General features: G+C 41.1%; 1 protein-coding gene across 3 annotated transcripts in view; it reads left to right on the top strand.

Moving 5' to 3' along the window:
- LOC140429471 (dmX-like protein 1) overlaps positions 1–13740 on the top strand; it is a 366142-nt gene that overhangs the window by 285370 nt on the left and 67032 nt on the right. For 2 of the 3 annotated variants that reach the window (XM_072516509.1, XM_072516510.1), the window contains exons 33-34: positions 1112–1229; positions 7226–7288. In XM_072516509.1, coding sequence (XP_072372610.1) covers positions 1112–1229; positions 7226–7288 — 181 coding nt within the window. The remainder of the gene's footprint in view (positions 1–1111; positions 1230–7225; positions 7289–13740) is intronic. The other variant, XM_072516511.1, reaches the window with a different exon arrangement.

The following is a 13740-nucleotide window of genomic DNA, read 5'->3' on the forward strand; positions in this document are numbered from 1 at the left end:
GAAGGTTGGTAAATATTTGGATATTAAATTCATATTAAATATTAGGAACACCTGTCAATGATACCAGCTGGACAAATTAGTGAAATTGCCAGAAACATTGATATTGACATACGATAATAGAATTCTAGGAAGAAAGCAAAAATTAGGTTATGTATTCCATGGAAAAACATTGTGCATGAACACAGACAGAGAGGTCAAATGTACGGAGGGGAGGTGTGCGTATGCCAACTTGTATTAATTATATGGGGGCAGGCAGCGCAGCAAGAGTGCCCCATTTAACTATCTTCAGTGAGGAGACGCACAGCCCATTGCGCTATCTGCCTCCAGTGAATCAAATCGTCAGCAGCACTATGTGAACAAATTTCGCCCCCATAATTCTCTGAAAGCAGATAATAAAGGACAACAATATTTTCGATATTGATGGGGCATAAAGTACAAGAATAACAAAATAATTACACATTCATAACTGTGGTTAAACCACCGAGTAGTTAGCAGTTTTGAGTTTGCTATTAAAGAAAAAACATTAAACTCATAGTATACAGAGTTGACTAGAGTTAATGCCAAGGGTTAGAAGCTATTATGAAAAGATTCTTGTGATTCTAAGTTTTCAAGTTACAAGAGATTTTCAGGGCGGTAAATAACTCCTATTTCCTTTGGCTGTGGTGTTAGTCACAATAGCTGTTCAATTTAACAGAACCGAGGAGAAATTATGCAGATGGTTGTTGAATATAGAATTTTTTGACAAAGGAATTTGTTGAGGTGGAGAAATTGCATCTTCTAAGTGAAAATTCACCATTTTTGGATTATGATGCAAGGCAATGGGGAGAAAGCCAGGCAATGAGATTGGTGTTGTACTGCTCTAACAGAGCCAGCACAGATTTAATGAGACTGATGGAAGTCTTTGCTGGAAACCTGTGTCCTATGGTTCTAATAGTACACTTTAATGAAATGTGGGAACTGTATTGTATGTATTATCACTTCGGGACTTTTAGTGAAGAAGGTGCATTTTTTCCTTATTTTCAGTTATACAATTGGGATGGGGAGTGGTGTGGTGGGCACCATCTACTAAAAAGTCAATTATGGCACAGTTGAAATTACTTTTTCTGTCTAGGTCAAAACACCATACTGCACTTCCTGTAAAGAGACTTTGGCAGTACCTCGTCAAACAGGAAGAAGTACAAGAGATCTTCATTCGAAACATTTTCACAAAAAAGAGATGTCAAAATGAGGTCTGTAGCACTAATAAATAGTGTTTAAATTTATTTCATCTTCAGCATCTACTCATTGTTACTCTTCATGTCTTCCTTTCTATGTAAATCCCAAATATTATCAATGGTTGAATGGCAGTTATTTTAAAATTAGGTTGCATATTTTCTACATCAGCATTCAGCTTGGGTAAGTTGTATAGTTAATTTGATGATGAGATAGAGTTACCAGGGAGTTCTACAAATTAAAATCACAAGTATTGTGTTACAGTTGAAATAAATTCAACATGCATAACTGAGAAAGCAGGAAATTTAAAATACTTTTGATACAACCTTTTCACTGATCATGGGAATGTTGCATACATTGCATATAAAATTCTCCTGTTATTTATTATAGGGTAGTGCCATCACATTGCAAGCTAAGAAATTATCAATTATCTGTCTATTTGTGTACTCATTTAAACTGCTGCACCAGACCTAAGCCTGTGACTTATCTGTATTTTGTTTCTGTTTCTGTAATTGCAACTGCAACCTGCCACTGCACCTCTTAAAATGATGCAGCAGGTACAAGTTTAGTGGTTTGGTTACTGGATTAATAATCCAAAGACATGGATATAAATCTTAGCACGGCAGTTGAGGAATTTAGGTTCAGTTAATTTAAATGTTTTCTCGTTTGTATGACATTGTCGTCACTGGCAAAGCTTGCATTAATTTCCCTTGAGAAGGTGGCAGTAAACTGCCTTCCTGAATACTGAAGTATAATGTAAGTGCACCCACAATTATGTTAGGTATAGAGTGACAAAGGAACAGTGGTATATTTCCAAGTCAAATGCTGTGTGACTCAGAAATTCTCATGTGCTGACTGTGCCCATGTTCTTCTAGGTGGTAGAGGTCACTGATTTGGAAATTCTTGCCAAAGAACCTTTGCAAATTGCTGCAATGCCTCCATAGTTGGTATGCAGTACACATGTGGATTTGTGGCAGCAAAGTTGGTAACTTTGGAAGGGATAGGGACAGTACTTGAGACAGAACTTTGTCAGCTTTGTCAGGGTAGAAATGTTTACTGTGGTGGATGAGGTCCAGGGTTTGCTGAATATTTTAATGTTGTTGGAGCTGCACTCAACAAGAGAAGTAGGGAGTGTTCCGTCATCACTGTCAAGGATAGATGCACCTGTGACAGGTAGATTTGTGTGTTACAGAATCATGTAGGGTTTTTCCACGTGTTGGTTGTTTCACTGCCTGCTGTGAGACCAGTCTGTCAACTTTGCCCTTCAGGGCTCAGTCAGCCACTCTTGACACGTACTGAAGTCCTCCATGCAGAATATATCCTGATATCTTAAATAAATAATGCTGGAATATAAAGCTAATATCAGTCATTGTGATTGTAAAACTACTTGTTTGCAGTAAAAACCTAATTGCTGTAACATGTTATCCCCTGAATGATATCTGCTCTTATCTAGTCTGTCCCGTCTATGATTCCAGATCTACAGCAATGTGGGTGGCTTTTAACTGCCTTTTGAAATGGCCTAGCAAGCTACTCAGTTGTATCAAAACCATTATGAAAAACTGTAATCATGCAAACTGCAGCAGCTCGAGACATAACTCCACAACCACCTTTTCAAGGGCACGTACGGCAGGTCAATGAATGTTGGTTTTGAAAGTAACACCTGTGTCCAGTGAATGAATCAAAAAAAAATATCCCCATCCTCCTGGCTGACATTCTCACCACTGTGGCTGCTGGAGCTCACTTTTCCATTCTGCTCACCGTGTCCACCATTTGAACTCTACCAGCAGATCAATTATTAAATTGCCCCTAACACATATGATTTTAGAATCATAGAATCCCTCAGTGCAGAAGGAGGCCATTTGGCCCATCAAGTCTACACCAACCTTCCAAAAGACGACTCTACCTAAGTCCACTGCCCTGCCCACCCCACCCTAGTCCTATAACCCCATAAGCTAACCCGCGCATCCCTGGACTCTGGGCGACAATTTAGCATGGCCAATCTACCTAACCACATATTTGGACTGTGGAAGGAAACCAGAGCACCCAGAGGAAATTCAAGCAGACACAGGGAAAACATGCAAAGTCCACAGTCACCCAAGGCCAAAATCAAACTTGGGTCCCTGGTGCTGTGAGGCAGCTGTGTTAACCACCGTGCCGCTCCACTTTCTTCACAAATGTCAAGTCACACTGGAACATCCACGACCATATCATGCATCATTATATTTGACCTTGTGCTTTGATTAAAATTTGTCTCACGTTGCCTGTTAGTAAAACCTTCCTACCTCCCTGCCTTATAACTATACTTTGTACCGCCTGTTCTGCCCAAAGTTTCTCAATAGTTGTGTGACACTAATCACCAAGTGACACCTTGGTTCTTTCCCCTTACGCCTCTGGCTTATCTTACCATATTCATCCCTCCTAGCTCTGCTTTATTATCTGTATTATCCACTCCACCACCTTCACACACCTGATCCTGTGTTTTTCAATGAGAGATCTTCCATTTTCCTCCTCTTGCTAAAGTGACTCCTATGCTTCAGTAATTTTAATCTCTATGTTGCTCTTAAGCCCTTGTCCTCTGCCCTCCTGTCCTTCCAAACCCTCTGCCTCTATAAAAATATTCCTACCTATGTTCAAGGTCATCACTGAATGTTGCCATCGCTCATTCTGCTCCCATGATTTCAATCACTGATCAGTCCATCTCCCATAAATTATTTATATTCCTGACCACTCTCACTTCCTACCCACTTCCTACTGGAATTCTTTTCCTCACTATCAGCCATCTCCATAACTTTACCACAGCATCTTCCATTGTTACTTCCAACAATATGTATGCAGAACTTATAGATTTGTTTATCACCAAACCCATTCACAAACTTCAATTACATCCCTGCTTATTCCACCAAGTCAAATGTCTCCAGGCTTTCCTCTGTCTTAACCACAATACTATGTGTTTCTCTAGTTCTCTTAACTTGCCTCAATTCTTCTCCAAGATCACCCACCTCCTGATTATGCCCAACCCCCTCTTTATGCTAGCTGATGTGGTTTTGTCTCCTCAAGTACTGTCCCCATCCCTTCAAAAGTTGTCAACCCTCCTCAACAAATCTACCCAACCCCTTTGTTCTTGGGACCTACTGCCCCATCTCCAATCTTTCTTTCCTCCCCAAAGCAATTGGATGTGTTGTTAGTTCCTAAATCCATGTCAATCATTTTTGCAGCTCCTTATTTGAAACACTCTAATCGAATTTCTGCACCTTCCACAATGCTGAAATAGTACTGACAAAAATCAAAAATGGCACCTCTATTTGAGACCATGGGGCAATTAATCTTCATGTGATTTCAAGAAACGGCTGGAAGCACTGAATATTGCAACAGCTGTGGATCCTGACAACATTCCAGCAGTAGTATTATAAACTTGTTGTCTAGCCTCGACCCTAGCCAAGCTGAATCAGTAGATCGATAACACTGACATCTGTCCACCTGACAATGTCAAAAATTGCCCAGGTATGTCCTGTCCACAAAAAGAGCTCTTCAATTCCATTGTGAATTTTACCAATTAGGGCCGTTTTATGTTCTCTGTTCCCTTTCCCAAATATACTTCTTCATGTTTACCTAATTTGTACCATAATTACCCTGTATCTGTCCATTCCTCTACCTGGTATGTCACCTGTTGTCCTCCGCATTCTTTATCATAGTTTACCATGTCCTTTGTTTCTTATCAAGAAATTAGCTTTTGTAATACGAATATTGTTCAATTACTGAGTAAATTAGGTGAGCTGTATGGTTGTCTCCTGTTGCAATTTCTTATGTAAACAGCATTGTCTTGTAGCTCCTGGATGTTCTACTGCTTTGCTTGGTAATTCTTAGTTGGAAATATTAATGATGTGTGTTTTGAAGATTATAGAGCAATAAGAATTTAGTTTAGTTGAGTTTTGCTGAAAAAGATAACATGCTGCCCAAGATTTTTGTATTGCATTCATCAGCACAGAATCGCAAGAATACAGTTTTAAAGGGAACAACAATTCAGCATGCGTGAGTAGAGAGTGCTGATTGATTGGCAAGTGGACTCAGGTAGAGGTGTTGACATGGAGAAAGCACCAAGGAACAGTTAACTGCCAAACTTTTGTTCAAATTCAAACTAGGCAGGTCGACACTGCCCTTGTCAATACCTTGACTAATCAATGAACCAGAGAATGGCTGCCCCTGCAAGCATTAGTTTAGTTGCAAAAGGCATGGACATGCTTCTTTTAACTCCAAAGGACAGGGCCCTGTGTGAGTAGCTTCTAGCATGCGTAAGTGAACCATGTTACAACCGCAAAAAGACGACCTGCCTATCATACACATAAGTAATGTGCTGTATGAATTTCAGTAATGGTGTGATGGGCCAGTTTTGCTCAGTTGGCTGGATGGCTGGTTTGTAATGCAGAGTGAGGCCAAAAGTGTGGGTTCAATTCCCGTACCAGCTGAGGTAATTCATGAAGGGCCTGCCTTCTCAATCTTGCCCCTCACCTGAGGTGTGGTGATCCTCTGGTCAAATCACCATCAATCATCTTCTGGGACTATGGCAACTTTACTTTTTTACTTTAGATGCCAGGTATGTAGGCCATACATGCCAATGTCTGACTGATCATATCAAACAACATGTCACTTTAACTGTTCACAACAGGCAAAGTACTGGCCTTACCCAACCAACCCGTGCTTGCAAACTCAAAACATAGTGTCAAACATTAGATGTAATTTCTTGAAGGACAGAACAAAGAACATTACAGCAGAGAAATAGGCCCTTTGGCCCACAAAGTCTGCGCTGATCCTTATTCAGACCTAATCCTTATTGCCCAAACGATGTATCCCTCCACTCCCCGCCCGTTCATGTGTCTATCAAGATGCATCTTAAACATTGCTTTCATGCTTGCCTCCACCACCTCCACTGATAATGTTTTTCAGGCACCCACCACCCTCTGCGTGAAAAGCTTTCCCCGCACAACTCCCCTAAACTTTTCCCCCTCTCACCTTGAACCCGTGCCCCCTGTAATTGAGTGTTCTACCCCTGGAAAAAGCTTCTGACTATTCACCCTGTCTATACCTCTCATAATTTTGTGGGCCTCAATCAGGTCTCCCCTCAGCCTCCGTCTTTCCAACGAAAACAATCTGAGTTTATTCAACCTCGCCTCATAGCTATCACACTGCAGACTAGGCAACATCCTGGTAAACCTTCTTTACCCTCTCTCCAAAGCATCCACGTCCTTCTGGTTGTGTGGCGACCAGAACTATCCGCAATATTCCAAATGTGGCCGAAATAATGTTTTTTTACAACTGTAACATGACATGCCAACCCTTGTACTCAATGCCCTGGCCGACATACAGAGTGACATATATTCACATACAGGGCTGTGCTTTGCAGAGAGAAGGAGTATGTCCGCACATTGTCTTTTACAACTAAACAAAAGCTTTAGGGACAGCCAATCCCTGGTTAATTCCCCACGGCAATGATTTGACCAAATCTGTTTTGAATTAAAACAAAAGTTTGCCAGTTCTCCATGCATTCACCATGGCAACACCTCTACCAATCAGAATCAACTTGGCAATCAAGCAGCACACTCTTCTCATGCAGTATAACTTGATGTTCCCTTGCCAATTGGTGTTCTAGGTACTGTGCTACCAAACTACCCTTAGCTGATCCTGTAAAAGCAAAACCACTTGTCCCAAATATCCAATATAATCCTGTTAAAAATATTGAGACGAGCAACCTAATTTTATCTGCAAGATTATTTTGTGTTTTTTAATTTCAGATTAGTCTAATAGAACTTTGAAGTAGTGACAGAAAAATCAATGTAATATGCATGTAAATGTAGTGCCTATTGTTAGGTTCTGTATTCCTTTTCACCTTTTTATATATTCCTTTTCACCTTTTTATGTAAAGGACAGAGCTTCATCTTTAGCAATGTTTTCTAATTCATGCTTAATTTATTTTTTTTAAACCATTTGTCTTGTGGCTGTTCTTTGTTCTGCAATGTAGTCAGTAGACACCTCCAATGAAACAATCAGAAATTCTATGATGGAGGAACCTAGCATCAACAAGGTACAGCTCAATTGTTTATAACCATCTCTGGCACTGAATGCTGTGTTCTCCCCAGGAAATACTGTTCTGTAATGTAATATTAACATCTCATTTAACATAATTTGACTAAATAAATAGCATTTTGACATCCATATACTCAAGCTCATAAGTCAAGTAAGCACCTGGGGAGACCACACATGAAATTAAGTCCATAAACTGCCAGGGTTACAATATTTATTCACCATATCATGTATTTGGAAATATGAACATCTCCTTTTACTTGGTATGCTAGTGAATTGCAAATAAACAGGTATGGGTTGTTTTTCCTCTACTCGCAAAGATGCTGATCTTGACACATGCACATTGGTGTGTTTGGCATGAGGTAAAGTTGCTATTTTTCACTACAGTTTAAAATATATTTCATTGGAACTTTAACTAATTAAAAATGCAGATATGCATCATAATTGTGAAAATTAAGCTGGCGAGGAATGAAGAGCACTGCTTTACACTGAATAGCTGAGAGCCATACACACTGACAGATGTTGAAGCATTTTAAAGATTCTGCTCAGGTGATCTTTAATAAAAAAATCTTCAAATATTTTCTCTTATGACTTGTAATATGTTAAATATTGCAATTGGGAACATTTTTGCTACTCATTATACTTTGCTGTGCAGGACTGTGAAGGATCTACATGGGGCATGAAGGTCATTAAATCCCTTGAGCTTGTTGCACCATTTCATTAGATTATGGCTGATCTGTAGCTCTACTCCATTTCCCTACCTTTGATCTATACACCCTGATACCTCTACCTGATAAAGATCTGGCAATTTCAGTCTTGAGTTTCAATTGATCAAACATCCACGTGTTTGGGGCAAAGAATTCTATATTTCCCAGGAGCTTCCTGCCCGAACTCCTGAAAGACCTTGGTCTAATTTTAGGATTGTGCCCAGTTCCGTGACCAGGGGCAATAGATTTTCATTTTCTACTTTTAAACACTGAAATTAAATAATCTTCAAAATTCATGAGAATTCAGGCCAGTTAAGCAACCAATTTTAATTTAATCCATTATGATCTGTTGTTATTTTGGTAAATCTCTGCTGTACCTCCTCGAAGAGCAATATTGCCTTCCTGTTCTTTACCCAGAACTGAATGTAGTACTTCAGTTGGCATTAAGCAAGGCTAGACAACTGGAGTATAACCTTTTATATCCTGTATTCCAACTCCCATGAGATAAATGTTATAATTCCATTCATCTTTTTGATTACTTTCTGTACATATGCCCGGACAATTTCTTTTCACGTCATCATTTTCTAACCTTTAGCCGTTTAGAAAATGTTCTGAGTTCTACTTTTGGATGCAAAGTGGTTGACATCAAATTGAACTCCCACCTGCCACAGTTTTGCCCATTTACTTAATCTGACCGTATGAATTTATAACTTCCTGCTGCCATTTACAAAACTTACTTTTACTCCTAATTTGGATGAAAGAATAGTTTCTTGTCCAGGATTTTGGGATACATGGAAAAAAGCTGAGATCCCAATACCAATCCATTGAGCACACTACTTGCCACATTTAGTCAATGAGTATATTCCCTTTATTTTTATTTTCCTGTCTCCAAATATCCAACCAATTTGCAACACTGGGCCGTATTCTCCGTTTTGCTGGTGCCAGGAGGTTTCCCGACGGCGTGGGGCTGCCCCACAATGGGAAACCCCATTGGCTGGCGTAACGGAGAATCCTGCCGGCGGGTCGGGGCAGAAATGTGGTGCGGCGGGATGGAGAATCCAGCCCCCTGTCTTTAAACCTCCAATTCGACACACCTTGTTTTTACTAATAATCTCTTATGTGCAGCCTCATCAAATTCCTGCAGTAAGTTCAGACAGACAACATCCACAGATACTCCCTTGTCTACCATGTTAGAATTATACTGAGGATTAGTCAGTCATGACCTACTTTTCAAATTTATTCTGGCTCTTTGATCAGCTCATACCTTTGCTCAGTCATTCTGTCCCTGATGGTAGATAACGATCTACCCTGCTGCCTCTTCCTCATCGTGTTCTTTTTAAAAAAGAAAGTTTTATTCATCTTTGAGATGTGGGCATCACTGGCTCGGCCAGCATTTATTACCGTATCCTAACTGCCCTTGAGAAATTAGTGTTGAGCTGCCTTGAATCGCTGCAGTCCATGAGGTGTGATTGTGACAGAATTCACAAACAAGGATTCAATGGCTATTGGTACCCTGAGGACTCCAACTTAGCTTTAACTCAACCCACAAGTACTTTTATGCTGTCAGACTGTGTTTAACAACAAATCATTGATTTGACTCAAGTTATTCCTGGGAGCTGTGGAACACCTTGGTTTCGTCCCAGTGTGAAAGAATCAGCAAGATCCTGCAACAGAGAGGAAAAACACGAGGCTGGAAATAAAAATAGAATGGGGATTGTCCTGTTCAGATTTTTGGCCTAAAAGAACAAATATTCACAAAATATAGTACTTGCTTTGGTGAACTCTTATATTGCGTAGCTGCTTAGGAATACAAAGAAGCACGAAAAGACAGAATTCAGGAGAGGTTACGATAGTCCCCATCCCACAAAATATGACAGTGTATGGAAAGGCTCAGTAAACCAAGGTCCACCACACTAAGAAAACAAAAAGGGACAGTCAATAGAGAATTAAAGGTGCTATATTTAAATGCGCGCAGTGTACGGAACAAGGTAGATGAGCTTGTGGCCCAGATTGTGACTGGCAGGTATGATGTGGTAGGCATCACAGAGACATGGTTGCAGGGGGTTCAGGACTGGCATTTAAACATCCAGGGATTCACAACCTATCGAAAAGACAGGGAGGTGGGCAGAGGGGGCGGGGTTGCCTTGTTAATTAGGAATGAAATTAAATCAATAGCACTAAACGACATAGGGTCAGAGGATGTGGAGTCTGTGTGGGTAGAGTTGACGAACCACAAAGGCAAAAAAACCATAATGGGAGTTATGTACAGGCCTCCTAACAGTGGTCAGGACCAGGGGCACAAAATGCACCACGAAATAGAAAGTGCATGTCAGAAAGGCAAGGTCACAGTGATCATGGGGGACTTCAATATGCAGGTGGACTGGGTAAATAATGCTGCCAGTGGACCCAAGGAAAGGGAATTCATTGAATGTTTACAGGAGGGCTTTTTGGAACAGCTTGTAATGGAGCCCACGAGGGGACAGGCCATTCTGGACTTAGTGTTATGTAATGAGCCAGACTTGATTAAAGATCTTAAAGTAAGGGTCACTTAGGAGGCAGTGATCATAATGTGGTAGAATTCAATCTCCAATTTGAAAGAAAGAAGGTAGAATCAGATGTAAAGGTGTTACAGTTAAATAAAGGTAACTACAGGGGCATGAGGGAGGAACTGACGAAAATCGACTGGGAGCAGAGCCTAGTGGGAAAGACAGTAGAACAGCAATGGCAGGAGTTTCTGGGAGTAATTGAAGACACAGTACAGAGGGTCATCCCAAAGAAAAGAAAGGTTATCAGAGGGGGGATTAGGCAGCCATGGCTGACAAAGGAAGTTAGGGAATGCATCAAAGCAAAAGAGAAAGCCTATAATGTGGCAAAGAGTAGTGGGAAGTCAGAAGATTGGGAAGGCTACAAAAACAAACAGAGAATAACAAAGAGAGAAATAAGGAAAGAGAGAATCAATTATGAAGGTAGGCTAGCCAGTAACATTAGGAATGATAGTAAAAGTTTCTTTAAATACATTAAAAACAAACGGGAGGCAAAAGTACACATTGGGACGCTCCAAAATGACGCTGGTAATCTAGTGATGGGAGACAAGGAAATAGCTGAGGAACTAAATAAGTACTTTGCATCAGTCTTCACAGTGGAAGACATGAGTAATATCCCAACAATTCAGGAGAGTCAGGGGGCAGAGTTGAATATGGTAGCCATCACAAAGGAGAAAGTGCTAGAGAAACGAAGAGGTCTAAAAATTGATAAATCTCCGGGCCCAGATGGGCTACATCCTAAAGTTCTAAAGGAGATAGCTGAAGAAATAGTGGAGGCGTTAGTTATGATCTTTCAAAAGTCACTGGAGTCAGGGAAAGTCCCAGAGGATTGTAAAATCGCTGTTGTAACCCCCTTGTTCAAGAAGGGAACAAGGAAAAAGATGGAAAATTATAGGCCAATTAGCCTAACCTCGGTTGTTGGCAAGATTCTAGAATCCATTGTTAAGGATGAGATTTCTAAATTCTTGGAAGTGCAGGGTCGGATTAGGACAAGTCAGCATGGATTTAGTAAGGGGAGGTCATGCCTGACAAACCTGTTAGTTCTTTGAAGAGATAACAAATAGGTTAGACCAAGGAGAGCCAATGGATGTTAACTATCTTGACTTCCAAAAGGCCTTTGATAAGGTGCCTCACGGGAGACTGCTGAGTAAAATAAGGGCCCATGGTATTCGAGGCAAGGTACTAACATGGATTGACGATTGGCTGTCAGGCAGAAGGCAGAGAGTTGGGATAAAAGGTTCTTTTTCGGAATGGCAACTGGTAACGAGTGGTGTCCCGCAGGGTTCAGTGTTGGGGCCACAGCTGTTCTCTTTATATATTAACGATCTAGATGACGGGACTGGGGGCATTCTGGCTAAGTTTGCCGATGATACAAAGATAGGTGGAGGGGCAGATAGTATGGAGGAGGTGGGGAGGCTGCAGAAAGATTTAGACAGTTTAGGAGAGTGGTCCAAGAAATGGCTGATGAAATTCAACGTGAGCAAATGCGAGGTCTTGCACTTTGGAAAAAAGAATAAAGGCATGGACTATTTTCTAAACGGGGACAACATTCATAATGCTGAAGTGCAAAGGGACTTGGGAGTCCTAGTCCAGGATTCTCTAAAGGTAAACCTGCAGGTTGAGTCCGTAATTAAGAAAGCAAATGCAATGTTGTCATTTATCTCAAGAGGTTTGAAATATAAAAGCAGGAATGTACTTCTGAAGCTTTATAAAGCATTAGTTAGGCCCCACTTAGAATACTGTGAGCAATTTTGGGCCCCACACCTCAGGAAGGACATACTGGCACTGGAGCGGGTCCAGCGGAGATTCGCACGGATGATCCCAGGAATGGTAGGCCTAACATACGATGAAGGTCTGAGGATCCTGGGATTATATTCATTGGAGTTTCGGAGGTTATGGGGAGATCTAATAGAAACTTACAAGATAATGAATGGCTTAGATAGGGTGGACGAAGGGAAGTTGTTTCCATTAGCAGGGGAGACTAGGACCCGGGGGCACAGCCTTAGAATAAAAGGGAGTCACTTTAGAACAGATGAGGAGAAATTTCTTCAGCCAGAGAGTGGTGGGTCTGTGGAATTCATTGCCACAGAGGGCGGTGGAGGCCGGGCCGTTGAGTGTCTTTAAGACAGAAGTTGATAAATTCTTGATTTCTCGAGGAATTAAGGGCTATGGAGAGAGAGTGGGTAAATGGAGTTGAAATCAGCCATGATTGAATGGTGGAGTGGACTCGATGGGCCGAATGGCCTTACTTCTGCTCCTATATCTTATGATCTTATTGCAAAGGCTTATGTTTAAAAGTTGACAACTGGGAGTTTGGATTTCTTTTTAAAAGTTACTTGTCTCCATTGCGCTCATCACATTTTTCACTTCCTCTCTAACCTTTTTATTGATTCTCACTTGCATTATCAACCTGACACCTGTCACAGGCATCCTTTCTCTGCTTCATCTTGGTATTTATCATTTAGGGAGCTCTGGTTTTGTTTGCCGTACCATTTTCCCTTATGAGAATGTACCTCGACTGTACCTGAAGTACCTGTCACACCCCAAGCCGCACTGTTCCAGTACAGCTTTAAAAGTGGCATCCACCTGGCCGTGTTGAGAATTATCCAGGTATGTCCTGTATACACACACGTATAACAAATCCAATTTGGCCAATTACCGCCCCTTCAGCCTACTCTTGATCATCAGTAACGTGATGGAAGGGGTCATCAGCACTATCAAGCTTGGTGGCAATTACCTGTTCCTTTAAGCTCATTTTGGATTCCACCAGGGTCACTCAGCTCCTGACCTCATTACAACCTTGGTTCAAACATGGACAAAAGAGCTGAATTCCAGAAGCAAGATGAGAGTGATTGCCTTTGATATCAAGGCATCATTTGACCGAATATGGCATCAAAGAACCCCAGCAAAACCGGAGTAAATAGGAATCAGGGGATAACTCTCCACTGTTTGGAGGTATGCCTGGCACAAAGGAAGGTAATTGTGGCAATTCATCTCCGTTCCAAGACATCACTGCAGGAGTTAGTCAGGGTCCTAAGCCCAACCATCTTCAGCTGCTTCATCAATAACTTTCCTTCAGTAATAAGATCACAAATGGGGATTTTCGCTGATGATGACTGCACAATGTTTAGCACCATTTGTGACTCCTCAGATTCTGAAGCAGTCTTATGCAAATATAGCAAACCTGGACAATATTCAGGCTT

Source organism: Scyliorhinus torazame, chromosome 9 (assembly GCF_047496885.1).
Source record: "Scyliorhinus torazame isolate Kashiwa2021f chromosome 9, sScyTor2.1, whole genome shotgun sequence".
NCBI classification, from domain to species: domain Eukaryota; kingdom Metazoa; phylum Chordata; class Chondrichthyes; order Carcharhiniformes; family Scyliorhinidae; genus Scyliorhinus; species Scyliorhinus torazame.